This window comes from Perca flavescens, chromosome 14, assembly GCF_004354835.1.
Source record: "Perca flavescens isolate YP-PL-M2 chromosome 14, PFLA_1.0, whole genome shotgun sequence".
NCBI lineage: Eukaryota > Metazoa > Chordata > Actinopteri > Perciformes > Percidae > Perca > Perca flavescens.
Window position 1 is genome coordinate 5,470,525 of NC_041344.1, and position 13,566 is coordinate 5,484,090.

The window sequence follows — 13,566 nt, forward strand, 5'->3', positions numbered from 1 at the left end:
TGTTTAACAAAGGAGAGGCGAGCAGGTGAACTGGGGGGGTTTACTTACTTCATGCTTCAATAAAAACAGACTAAAAGAGCTGAATGTGCTTGTAACAACAAAGCAACCTGCAGATGTGCCTCGGCCACGTTGGAAAGATGCTTGTGTTGAACAATAATACATCTAAAATCCAGACTCTTTGTACACTTTCATTAACTCACGTCTCGTGGCGTGTTTTCCTTCTTCTTTTTCAACCTCTAGAAATATGTTTAGCTACTATTTAAAGTTAAACCCATTTGCTGACCCTCAACTAAAGAAAAAACAGTGATGACGCATTAAAAGTAAACCGTTTTTACTTGCATTTTTTGAAATATGTTAGGTCCATATGTGTTTGTGTTATGTTGTGAATGTGAAAATGAACTGCTACTTCCTCTGTCAGCTCTAGCCACTGAAAAGAAATAAGCGGAGAAATCAGGCCAATCACAAAAGCTGGTCAGTCTAATGTGGTGTTGCCTGAGCTCATTAGTATTCATGAGCTCACCCAGTTGGGCTGGGTAAAGGATTCTGACAGCCAGGCTCTCATTGGCTAGCTGTTAGCCAATCAGATTCAAACAGCTTAGCTTGTTGAATATTAATGAGAACTGGCACAAATCGAGCTGAGTCTTCCTGTAGGCTTTCTATACCGCACTAGAATGGCTTGAAACAAGGTAACCAAGGCATTTTTTTAATTTTTAAAATCATTCCCCATAACAACCAAGCAGGCCTGACTTGCTTCAAGATCCAAATTTTCTTCAAAACTTCTCAAACCTTTTTTAGCGTGCAGCTTGATAGCTCAAAAGTTTGTTGTTGTTTCCGGAAGCGAACAGAGTTTGGATAACAGGCATCTGTCCTGGAAACGTACTTCTGTTGATCCAGACTAACCTGACACTTGACTGGATTTCACATGGTGAATGACCTGGGCTCTTGTTCCTCTCTTTAGGCTCTCCGTACAGAGATGAGATCACTCTCGGGATCTTACAGCTGCAGGAGAGCAACCGGCTGGAGATCCTGAAGAGACGCTGGTGGGAGGGGGGACAGTGTCCCAAAGAGGAGGACCACCGGGCTAAAGGTGGGTTTGAGAATAGTATCCATCGTCTAACTCTCTGCAAGAATGTCGCACTATTCCTTTAGCAGTTACAGATACAAAAGTCTCCTCCTCTTCCTGGGTTTGTTGACCCCGATGGGGAGAAAAGAGGCCGCAGATGTGACTTCTCTGACAAACTAAATGTCAAATCAATGTGTTTTGCTTGTTTTTCCTCTATCGTCTGCATCTGCCAGTATTTGCACAGTGTTCTGGTGACTATTTTTTTCAACGGGTTAAGGTGAATGATTGGCAGACAGGCACCCCTGGGTGTATGAGTGAGTCAGCCACTTTGGGAAGGAAAGCCATCACTTAAATTTGTTTAACGACAGGACAGAGAGACAGACAATTAATGGTTTAGAAAATGACCAGATATAATAGACAACGTCCATCATAAGTTCCCAGAGCCCAAGGCTATGTCTTCAAATCAAAAACCCCAAATTTCGTTGCCATCTTTGTGTAAATCACTCTTATTCTTCACCATAGGATGTTTGCCTTCTTCTGGTTTTGTGCGAGCCAATGGTAGCGCGTCATCAACACGCCCACACGGACATTACACAAACTTAAGCACTAGGGAGCTAGTCAGGGTGAACGCCGATCCAGGGATGCAACTTACAATCATTTTCATGTCAATGAATCTGCGGATTGTTTTCTTTATGGCGAAATTAATCGTCCTGTCTAAAAAAATGACAGATAATTGTAGAAAATGTCCATCTCCATTTCTCCAAGTCCAAGGTAATGTCATTAAATGTAATGTTTTTGTCAGTCCATAACCCAAAGATATTCCATTTTAATATGAACTGAAATAGAGAAAAGAATGAAATCTTAGGTAACACTTTACTTGAAGGTATCGACATAGTCGTGACATGACACTGTCATAACTATGACATGACACTGTCATGAACGTGTCATAAACGTTATAAACAAGTCATGAACATTCATGACTTCTGTCATTAAGTGTCATTCGGTTTTTGTCATGACAAGTTGACATTGTTTGGGTTGTCTTGATTATGACAACTTGACATTAATCAAAGTGACATTACCAGAAGTTGTCTTGGTCATGACAACTTGACATTACATTTATTTGGAGTGTCCTGTTTTTTGCCCCCAACTGCTCCTTCCAGGCAGTGCTGCAACCGCTGCCTTCAAGGCACCTAACCCTAACCCTAACCCTAACCAGTGCCTCCCAATGGCAGTGCTGCCTGGATGGCGCCGTTGGGGGCAAAAAAACACAGATAAACTAACAGGATGACATTATGTCAAGTTGTCATGACAAAGACATCTTCTGGTAATGTCATTATTTGAACGTTTATGACACGTTCATGACAGTGTCATGTCACAATTTTGTCGATACCTTCAAGTAAAGTGTTACCAAATCTTCATATTTGAGAGGTGGAAAACAGCATTTTCTGCTTATTTTGCACCAAAAATTACTTTAACAATTAATCTATTATCAAAATAGTTGGTGATTATTTTCTGTCGATCGACCGATCGATTTGTTGACTAATCTGTGCAGCCTCAACACTCATTTAGTGGACAATACCATCTTTACATTGCAGCACAAACATGTCGCTCCCTCTCTTTCTTACTTTCTTACTTTCTCCGGGAAATGAAGCTGCCTTCAAGTGCGGTTTAAAGAACACAACAGGACCGTGAAAAATAAAGATGTAATTTCTCGTGATTTTTGACTGTCACGTCTTTTTTTGTAGATTTAAACTTTAGAGCTTATGGCTACATAAATAAAACATTTGCAGCATAAATTGATGCAAAAAAGGCACAAATTGTTTCATAAAAATTCACCAGGATGCAGGAAATGAAGTGTTTTTGATGCTCAAAATATTCTGGGAGACGACCCCGAGATCCCCCACGTACAATGTGCCTCCCAGCCAATGTTGAAACAGAATCTACGCCCTTGGCTAAGTAGCACAAAACACAAAGTACAGCTGAGGTATTTGGTCATAAAACAAAGTATTGGACACATTACAATGTTGTAAGTTATAACAATTCATCCTCTGGGAATCCCCAACGTTTTCAAGGCGATGCATCCCATGTCCGTGTCTGCTTGTCTCTGACTTGCTGTATGTTTCGTCAGGTGTGAAATGAGAAATAAAACATGAAAGCTGCCTCTCCGCATTTTATCGTCCAATCTCATCTTGTTTTTCTGTCTCTCTCGGTCTGTCGGTTGTCTGCATCGATTATGATTTTCTTTTCTCGTTTCCATTATTGACCCACATGCGAGTTGTTTTTCCCCCGATGTCTCGCTATAACTTGGTGAGACTGTTTCTGTTCATCAACTTTCCTCGCTCAAATTGTGTTTTTAAGAGCCGATCATAATGTGAGCCCTGTCTGAGAATTGATCAGCTGCTCTGTCGTCTGTTCCAACAGCTTTCTGCATTCTCAGAGCACAGGGAAATAATGCCACTCAGCGAAATCGTGTGTGTGTGTGTGTGTGTGTGTGTGTGTGTGTGTGTGTGTGTGTGTGTGTGTGTGTGTGTGTGTGTGTGTGTGTGTGTGTGAAATCAAGCCATTGAGATCCTGTTAAGACCCAGTAAGACTAATTGAGTGTCTCTTTTGTTGCTGATTGCGAAGTATACAGTATACAGCTATTGGACGAATTATCGTGATGAATCCTAATGACTTTTGACCAGTGACCCCGATCTTCGCCACTTCTCCATCTTCTCCATCTTCTCCATCTTCTCCATCTTCTCCATCTTCTCCATCTTCTCCATCTTCTCCAGTGGCATTTATCCACTTGAATCTTTTATGCTTTATCTTAGGTCTGGGCATGGAGAACATCGGCGGGATCTTTGTGGTCCTGATCTGCGGCCTCATCATCGCCGTCTTTGTGGCCATCATGGAGTTTCTGTGGTCGACGCGCCGCAGCGCCGAGACGGACGAGGTAAAACATCATCATCATCCTCCTACTCCTCTTCCTCTCTCGTGCTCCTCCTCCTGCCCCGCCCCCGGCCTCAACCGCAGCTCTAACACCTCAGTAGGTCACCCGCCTCTGTGTGTGTGTGTGTGTGTGTGTGTGTGTTTGTTTGTTTGTTTGTGTGTGTGTGTGTGTGTGTGTGTGTGTGTGTGTGTGTGTGTGTGTGTGTGTGTATAAGTACCAAATATACACGTGTTACATTCCACCAACCCTCCATAGATTTGGGCTTACAAAAGACTAATGATACACATATGACAACAAACACAAGAACACTCATTCAATGTTAACCTACGTTTTATTTATCACTGCACATGAATAATATCCCTTCTTTGGGGATAAATGTGGGATGAAAAATGTAAGAAAATATTTGCCACAGTTAGCGGGGCCAGTCGGGGATCGAGGCTTAACATTAAGGGGGCACTGGACCTTGCCCCGTCCACACCTAGAGCCGTCACTGGGTTATGGTCAGGAGGATCTTCCACGCGGTCCAGTTCGACCTGTACATCGACTTCGGCGGGAAGTTCCACTGCACGTACCGGCACCCGGTACGTGCAGTGAAGTTGCAGCAGGGTTGCAGGGTCCGGCTGCGGCTCCAGGACCCGGAGCTAACCGCCCACTTCCTGGAAGCCAACACCGACACCTTGCTGCTGGAGGCCCGAGCCGTATTGCTGGGCTCCACAGCATGGTGGAGATACGTAGGAACAGGCAAGCCTGCCTTATTGCACGATCCAATTTTTGTTTTCAAAACTTGCCATTTTGAGTGCGTTACTTGTTCTGGTTGTTATTTCCCGAAGCGACCGGAGTTTAAGAACGGCAACACAATGAAAGCAGAAAATGAGGGAGATCTGGCAGAACTATCCGGTAAATTAACTGTCGTCTATCCAGACTAGGGAGAACCAGAACCTGGACTGAGCGGGGCAGACAGTCCCAACCTGTTGCAGTAAAGTGAGAAGATTTCTGACCTGGCAGCTGCAGATCTTCATGACACAAGGCGGTGGAAACACTCCTGCGTTTGTCCACAGGGGGGAGACAAAATAAACAGAAAAAATGAAAGCTCTTTGTCCTGACTTACCTCTCCCAGCCTGCTGAACAGAGAATTTAGGAGCAGAAAAAACAGGCCAGAAGTCTCCCACCCCGAAATCAACAGGAGCTAGAGGAACAACAGCAAACAAAACAGAAAATAATAAAATAAAATAAAGAGAGAAAGCAGCTGCAGAAATTGAGAATTGTTTTATTTGTTGCATTGTTTTAAATCGTCATTAGTTTATATTCATGAAAATCTTTGATTTCGATAAATGTGTCTTTATAAATGTTGCTGAATTGTTGTCTGCATCTTATATCATAACTCCATTCAGAAATTAATAACTAATCCATTTTGTGTTAAAACAAGACTTAACTTTCCCTTTTTTTAAAAGAACTTCCTTGTTTTTGAAGATTGATTTTTCTGAAGAAGATATACATTTATAAAAAATAAAACTAAAATCAGTATTAGAAAGTTCTATCTGCATAGGCTTTAAGGGGGCCTGTTATTTTGACAAATAAAAGACAACTTTGCCGTGTATTAGCTTTGCCTTATGTCATTCTGATTGTTTATACCAGGGATCTTCAACAGTTTTTTTAGGCCAAGGACCCCTTAACTGAAAGAGAGACTGAGTATAGGGACCCCTTACTACTCTAAATATATTATATAAAACTAAGTTGCCTGTTAAGGGGTCCCTCCTCTGTTGCTCCTCCTGAGGTTTCTTTCTTTTTCCTCGCTTAAAGTTTTTTTTGGGGGGGCAGTTTTTCCTTGTCTGCGTCGAGGCTCAAAGGACTCTTTACCGATTGTAAAGCCCCTTGAGCCAAATTTGTGATTTCTGACATTAGGCTTCATGAATCAAATTGAATCTTGAATAAATAATTTCAGTTCCAGCCCAAACAAGGAGCTGTAGACAGAGTTCTCTCTCTCTCTCTCTCTCTCTCTCTCTCTCTCTCTCTCTCTCTCTCTCTCTCTCCATATCTGTATACCAGCAGTCGGTTTTCCTCAGTCTATGTTCATTTGTTCATCTTCTGCAGTTTTTGACTTTGCTTTGCTCTTCATTTATTTTGACTTTCTGCCCCAATTTATAGGACAGATTACACACACACACACACACACACACTGAAACATATTTACCGATAACACTAGTTTGAGGTGGGAAGCTGCTGAGCATTAACACACACACAGATAAAAACAGCCAGAGCAAAATGTGTTCATATCTCACTCATTCACTCTCTCTCCTCCAGCATACACAGGACCATATGAATACTGGCATTAGTTTATATATATATATATATTCACAACATTGTTAGGGAAAAAATTAAAAAGTACAACTGCAAGAAATCGCATTGAAAATGATAAATGAGCTTACATGAATTTAGTTTTCTGGCTGCATATGTGCGTGACTTACCAAAGGGCACAAGTCACAAAATTGAAAAGAGGAATGTTAGAAATGAATGCATGTGAATAAACATATGTTTAACTAATAAGGCATAAGGAAGGTAAAGAAAATATTTTCAATATTATTAATAGCAGAGACGGCCATGACCAATTTGATGCCCTAGGCAAGATTTCAGCTGTTTTTGGTGGTGGTTTTTTTTTTTCAACATTTTTGTAGTTTTATTTTGACGGGGTTTTCAGAATGAATTTCGCTACATGTATGTGTATGTGACAAAAAAGTAACCTTACCTTACCTTTCATTGTACTTCTCCGGGTTTTAGTTGCTTTTCCGATGTGTTTGCGGACTGCCGGTGCCCCTAGAATTTGGCTATACTGCCTATGCCATAGGCCGGCCCTGATTGAATCGAAAAACTACAAATCATGTTTCTCCCTCCCTCCCTCCCTCCCTCCCTCTGTCTCTCAGGTCTCAGTTTGTCAGGAGATGCTGACAGAGTTTCGAAACGCCGTCTCCTGTAAGAAGAGTTCTCGTTCGCGCCGCCGCCGTCCTCTGAGCAGCGCCGGGGGCGGAGTCCTGCGTCACCCGTCCCGCCTGGCTCTGGCCACCCCCCGCCCCATCCGCCTGGTCCGCGAAATGCGCCTCAGCAATGGCAAACTGTACAGCGGTGCAGGCTCGCTGACGGCCGGGCTGGGGGGAAGTATGGAAGGGGGTCCTGATTTGGGCCCGGGGCCACACAGGCTCCTGGAGGACCCGCTAGGCGCCAACGCCACCACAAGCAAGCCTCCTCAGGTGTCGTCCCTGGGGGGTCCACCCGCCCCGCTGCGCAGCTTCCTGCAGGGCTGCAGCCACGTGCGGATCTGCCAGGAGTGCCGGCGCATCCAGAGCCTGAGGCCGGCCACGCTCACGCCTCCCCCACCTCCTCCTCCTCCCCCTCCCTCCTCCTCCTCAGCCTCCTCCTGCTCCCGTATCCCTCCCTCTGCGGGGACGCCGGGGCACCATCTTCGCCACAACCCGCACCACCACCTCCACTACCACCACGGCTCCATGTCGCTGCCGCGCCTCCCTCCGCCGCCACCACCGATCCCGGCAGACAGAGCCGACAGCGACGGGGGAGGGGGGGCGGCAGCGAGCCCGCGGCAGGCCAACGCCAAACCGCCGCCACCGCCCCGGCCGCTCCCTCCCCCCAGGACGCCGACGCGCCTGCCCACGGACTTACTGGCGGGGCACAACTGAGCAGAGGGACACTGTGTCATCAGAGGGGGGTCAAAGGTCATGGCTTTAAACCCTCAGTGAACTTTTTTTGGCCCAGCGACACAGCTGAATCGGTCCAAACTGGCCATCCGCAGGGGTGGATGGAAGAAAAACATTTTTACCCATTTGCAGGGCCATTCATGAAAACAACTTTGGCTCAGTGGATCATACCAGTAACCTTTCCACAGTGGGGTGGGGGCGGCTTAAAACACTCCGGAGAATGAATCAAATGTTACATTTTGGATTTAACCAGCTGAGTGGATCGGAGTCTGTGGATCGCAGGACAAACAGAAAGTGGCTGCCAAATGGATGCCATCCTTTGGGGTGGTTTGTTGCGCCCACATTCACTCCTCCACCTCTTGCCTCAGCCAATCACCAGGCCTGTGCCAAGCGAGGATTCTTTCTCTAACTGTTTGAATATTGAACCAGATGTTTGTATAGAAGGAGACACACACACACACACACACACACACACACACACACAAGGTAGCAGAGAAGCTGTACAGTTATAATGGTCATCTGTCAATCATTTGGACGCCTCTGGAGGATGTAGCTCTGAACAACCCTGTTGCTGTTTTCTGCAGCGAACGTCTGGAAAAAACTGACCAACCGGTGCTGTGATCCCCCTCAAAGCAGACAAGACACATGCGTCAATACTGAATACCTGAAGTGTACGAAGATGCGCCGGGCTAGCATCCAAATTCACCAAGGAAATGGCAACGCACAATGAGACGTCCTGAAATGTGAAGCTAACGAACGGGGAAGAGAGGGAGAAAACGTTTTTCTTTCCGAGGTCATTATTTTTTTGATGTAAAAAAGGTGGTTAAACTGTCGACGGGATCTTGGTTTGAGGTGTCTGGTTCCAGTGTTCTCGTCTGGTTACACAATTCTAACAGTCAGCCAATCAGAAACTAGTATCAGTGACTATGACATAAACCATTTTAGTTCCTTCCATTTTGAGGAATATGGCCATTTCTTTCTTTCCGAGAATTAGATGTTCAGATGGATATCAATCTAATGCCTGTGTTTTTAGCACCGAGCAAGAGTCAGGACGTGGTTAGCCTAGCTTAGCATAAAAACGGGTGTTAGTTAATATAAGCCTGTCTGGGGACTTTATTTGACGTTTGGCAACCAATCAATTAACCTGACTCCGCCAGATGGATTGCTTCGCATTTGCTTGGCATATCCATCTGGGAACTTTCCGTTGGCCAAATCAACCAATCAGATCAAACTCTTGCTGAAACCAGTCGGGAGAAGAGCAAAAACATCTTTTCCTCTGAGAAAAGCCTCCAGTGCCGTTTTTTGGTCTTCTTTCAATGAAGGAATACTTTCTAATTCAGATAAAACTTGGGCAATAGCTACGCTCATCTCATCATTGGAACATGGTGTTGTTTAGACTGAACAGTCGCTTCTCGTTGCGTCACACCTAAACCCGCCTCAAAACCAACGCTGATCGGCTCCAAATTTTCTCTATCTCAAGATGCCAGACTGATCTTCGAGTGGAAAACTGGAGCTCGCCAGATCAGGACGGTCTCACGAGGCTACCAATCAATAGGACATCGCAAAGAAATAAAGTTACAGCAAGTAACGCCCCTAAAAGGCTTTTTTACATGTTTGAGTACAGAGTAAACAAACAAGATGCAACATGTGAATGATTCTGAGACTTTCGAGGTGTTGGTAGGTGGATATTTTGGACAGAGCCAGACAGAGCCAGGCTAGCAGTTTCCCTCTACGTCCAGTCTTTATGCTAAGCTAGGCTCACCACGTCCTGACATGAGATTGATATCCATCTACAAAATAACTTTCAGAGTGAAACATAACGAGCGTAATTATTTTTCTAAAAATGTTGAACTATTCCTTTAAAGTCTGAACTATTTGAACTGTTCACTGCCGCCACACACCACCAAAGAACAAAGAAGCATCCGCTACTTTGCTTTTTCAAAGTAAAAGTCCTAATAATCCCATGTAGCCAAATTAGTTCCGCCAAAAACAAGTTTTCCAAATTGATGCCAGACCTGTGATGAAATTTAGCCAGATCAGCTAAATTTCTGGTCCAACTGCTGGTGCCGGGCTAGCTCAAAGCTGGCCCGACTGTTGCTAACTCGAGATTATTCCTCCAACCCTGAAAACCGGGGCAAATCTGGTAGCCATATCTGGGCCAGAGCCAGCTTACATTTGGAAAATACGTTGCCACAAGACAGCCGAGTGTGTTGACACTCAGTTCAGATCTTAAAAAACGGTTTGGTGAATCAGACGCCGTTTGTAAGGGACTGTACGGAAATTATTTGGGGCAGCTTTTTTGGCTGAAGGGTCGTCTTCTTAGATGTTTGTGAGAGAGCCCCACACAGCTTACTCATAATTTATTTAAGTGAGATTTATTGTTGGATATTGTATTCTAATTTCTCTTCTAAAGTGTGAATTGGTGGCTATTGTGTAATTTCAAGGTTTAAAGTGGAGTACACCATCTTAATTTATTTTGTTTGTATTTTAAATTTTTAGTGGTGAAACCAGTTGTAGCAAACCAATACAGTTGCAGTATGTTGTTATGAGACTTTGAGGGGAGAGCTGTTGCTTTTTAAAAAAAAAAAGGAAAAAAAAAGGTTTAGCCTCTCTTACCAATCAAATAATTTTCATACAGTCCCTAAAAAATAAGAGGAACTACCTCAGTACACTTGTGTATATTTTAGGTGAGTATTAAAGCTGTTTTTGGCCAGTGGAGCTCAGACATGTACGACACACACACACACACACACACACACACACACACATTCACAGGCTAACTTGGAGGGCAAACTGCAAAAGAAAACCAATTGCGATTGTAATTTCCTTCCTGTGTCCAATCAGAGTATTTTTTATTTTTTTTTAATTTCTTTTCTCTTTTTCATGGTAACTTTCAATCCCTCAGCTCCTTTAAATTGACGCCATGGTGATTCGGTCACCAGGGCGGGATGTCAGAGTTCAAAAGGTCCCTGTCAGCTGCCGGCGAACTCCACGACCCGTACATCGACAAATCAAATCGGCCGATGATTCCTCGACATAAGTGCTGATATTGTCGATTCCACATGTAATTGCTTTGCTGTCGCCCGCCTGCAGGGTACGAACGAAAAGGAGCCAAATGTAAACCAAGTCCTGCACTAATTCTTTTTGAAACATTTTATTGAAGATCAGTGCCTGTCGTTTTATTATTTTTTTAATTTCTCTTGCATAGAGTCTGTTTAGAAAATAACCAAGCAGCATCTGCGACAAAGAAATTGTTTATGAAAATGTCAAAAATGCACAGGAATGTTGATGTAAAATGTGACTGTGTGTGTGTGTGTGTGTGTGTGTGTGTGTGTGTGTATGTGCATGTGCGTGTGTGTGTGGCGATAAAGAAGGAATCCTGTATGTTTCGTCATATTGTCTGCAGTTTTATTATATTTTCTCTGCCCCTCCCTCAGATTTGTACCAGCAGTGCTCAGCTCATCAGTAGGTCAGAGACGACAGATGGATATTATTCGGATGATTCTATTGTTATCATTATTATTATTGATATTGACGTGTGGGGTGACTGTAGGAGGGGACCAGCCCTTCTGATGTTCAATATATAGACACACGTTTGGAATAAAAAAATTAAAAAAAAAAAAACAGTCAGTGTACCAAAAACTCGGCTGCTGGTGGAGTTTTTATTAATGCAACCTTTTTTTTTTTTTTTTTTCAGGTTTGTTCAGGACGATCGGAATTCATCTGCTGATTTCTATATTTTACACAAATTTATCATCATTTCTGTTTATTTTCCACCATGTCTCTGTTTGACATTGAACGTGCAGCTCCATATTGACATGTTGCTATTTAAGGACCAACCTTAATTCATCGTTTCATTTATTGGGTCAATTTCTTGACCCATCTCTTTTTTAAATAGTTTTTGTTTGGTTTTGTCCTCTTGGCCAGATGTCCCTCATTTTGTCCCTGAGTTTTCTCTCACACGACTAAAACAACCTTTGAACGTACACACGTTCCACCAAAAAGTTCCTTCCCGAGGCTATTTTGCAGCGGCACCGTGGCTCTGTCTGGAGACTAGCCCCGCCCCAAGACAATTGTGATTGATTTAAAGAAATGCCAATTAACCAGAGCACGTTTTTCTCCCATCTAGGAATGCTGTGTGGACTATCCAGACCCTCCTCCGCAGCCCTGGGGAGGAAGGTCTGGCAATGTGAGACTCAATTCAGCTTAAAGATTCACTGTGACTTCCACATTCATGTTTAACATCAAAAGTATGAATAATACATATTTATACATAAATTTTCACCCATCCGACCCATCTGGTTCTCCATTTTCTAAAACAAAGACCACCGTTGAAGATCAAAACCAGGTGTATTTATCTTCAGAGAGTTCAGGAGCATCAGAGGTTTGTGTTAATATCAAAAAGAAATCAGAGTGAAGGATTTTATCATCAGCGTAACATCGGCGTGCAGCCAGCAGAGGGCGGTGCAAGCCAGAGGACAAACAGTCCAACACTGAGTGTGATGGTCAAACAATCTCAGCTCAGCACCATTTCCTCAGAGTAGTTTATTAACACAGAAACTTATAAGAGTCGTTTTTACCTTTCAGGTGACTCTGATGAGCAATGAAATCATATCAATATAAATTCAGTAACACCAGAATAGGTTGCAGAATTCTGTTGTTGACTTCATAGGATTTGTCAACATTTGAACCTTACGCATTAAAAGTAACGTTTAACCTGAACGAGTTACATTCAGGATTACAACTGGCAGCTTATATTAAAAGTTGTGCAACACGCATTAAAGTACAGCTGTCACTGTGATTCTCTGAATAGAATTGTTTGGCCCGTTAATTTGAACTAATTACGACAACCTTAGCAGGTAACAGTGGGATAGAGAAAAGGATAGTTTGCATTTTTACAACTCAATTAAAGAGTAACTTTGTTATTTTTCAACCTGGACCTTATTCAAAATATATGTATAAAACAAAGATTTTTGATATTGGTCCAGTATTAAGCAAGACCGAAACAAGCTACTGTACAATGTAGACTAAGTTATTGGGCACTTTGCCACTGACAAGCTCATATTATTATTCTAAGTGTCTCATAACATTATGGAAAGGATCCCTACAGAGATAGACCTTTTTAGAGTACTTGTTGTTTAACATGAAACATTCCCAAAAATCACTATCACCAAACCCACATTTTATCATCGTAAAAATACACTTCATTCAAAAGCCGTCTTGGTTCGTCTTTCTACTGTTCCGACAATCACCACTCTAGTTTGGTTGAAATAAACCCTTAATTCACCCATTTACATGTGGAAATATGCTGGCTCTATAAATGCTAAAAGTTTATTTTTTTACATAGGACTGGTGGGTTTGGCGATTGCAATTTTGGAGCTGTTTTTGGTTAAATAAAAAGGATCTTACTCTTTAACAAAAAGTTCTATCTCTGTAGGGATCCTTTCCATAATGTTGTCAAACACTTATATAATAATAACAATAATCTGAGCCAGTCAGTGACAAAAACAACACTTTTAGTGGACGTAAATTGACGATGTCCATTTGCCCTAAAGGGTTACATTGCAGCCCGGTTTCCAGCTGCCGATTACAGCGTTCTCTCTCAATACTTGACCAATTTAAAAGATGTTTGTTCATAGTATCACTGAGACAGCAATGCATTGGAAAACATAGTCCAAAAATTAAATCTTCTGTTGATTTTGTGACATTTGACCAGCGAATGAGGCCAACAGACTGATGAATCCACTAAAGAGAACTCATACTAGTCATGTTTGTTTCTGGAAGTGATTTCATCTCTAGGTATGATTCATTCACACAGTTTCAAATGAACTCATGTACGCATTCACGGGGAACAGAATGTTCAAACT

General features: G+C 42.8%; 1 protein-coding gene across 1 annotated transcript in view; it reads left to right on the forward strand.

Annotated features, from left to right (window-relative positions):
• The window catches only part of LOC114568120 (glutamate receptor ionotropic, kainate 5), a 107,931-nt gene extending 102,886 nt beyond the window's left edge, over positions 1-5,045 (forward strand). Inside the window, exons 17-19 of the mRNA XM_028597516.1 lie at positions 959-1,087; positions 3,877-4,091; positions 4,917-5,045. Of these exons, the coding sequence (XP_028453317.1) occupies positions 959-1,087; positions 3,877-4,091; positions 4,917-4,943 (371 nt within the window). The 3' untranslated portion in view covers positions 4,944-5,045. The remainder of the gene's footprint in view (positions 1-958; positions 1,088-3,876; positions 4,092-4,916) is intronic.
• The last annotated feature ends 8,521 nt before the right edge of the window (positions 5,046-13,566 follow it).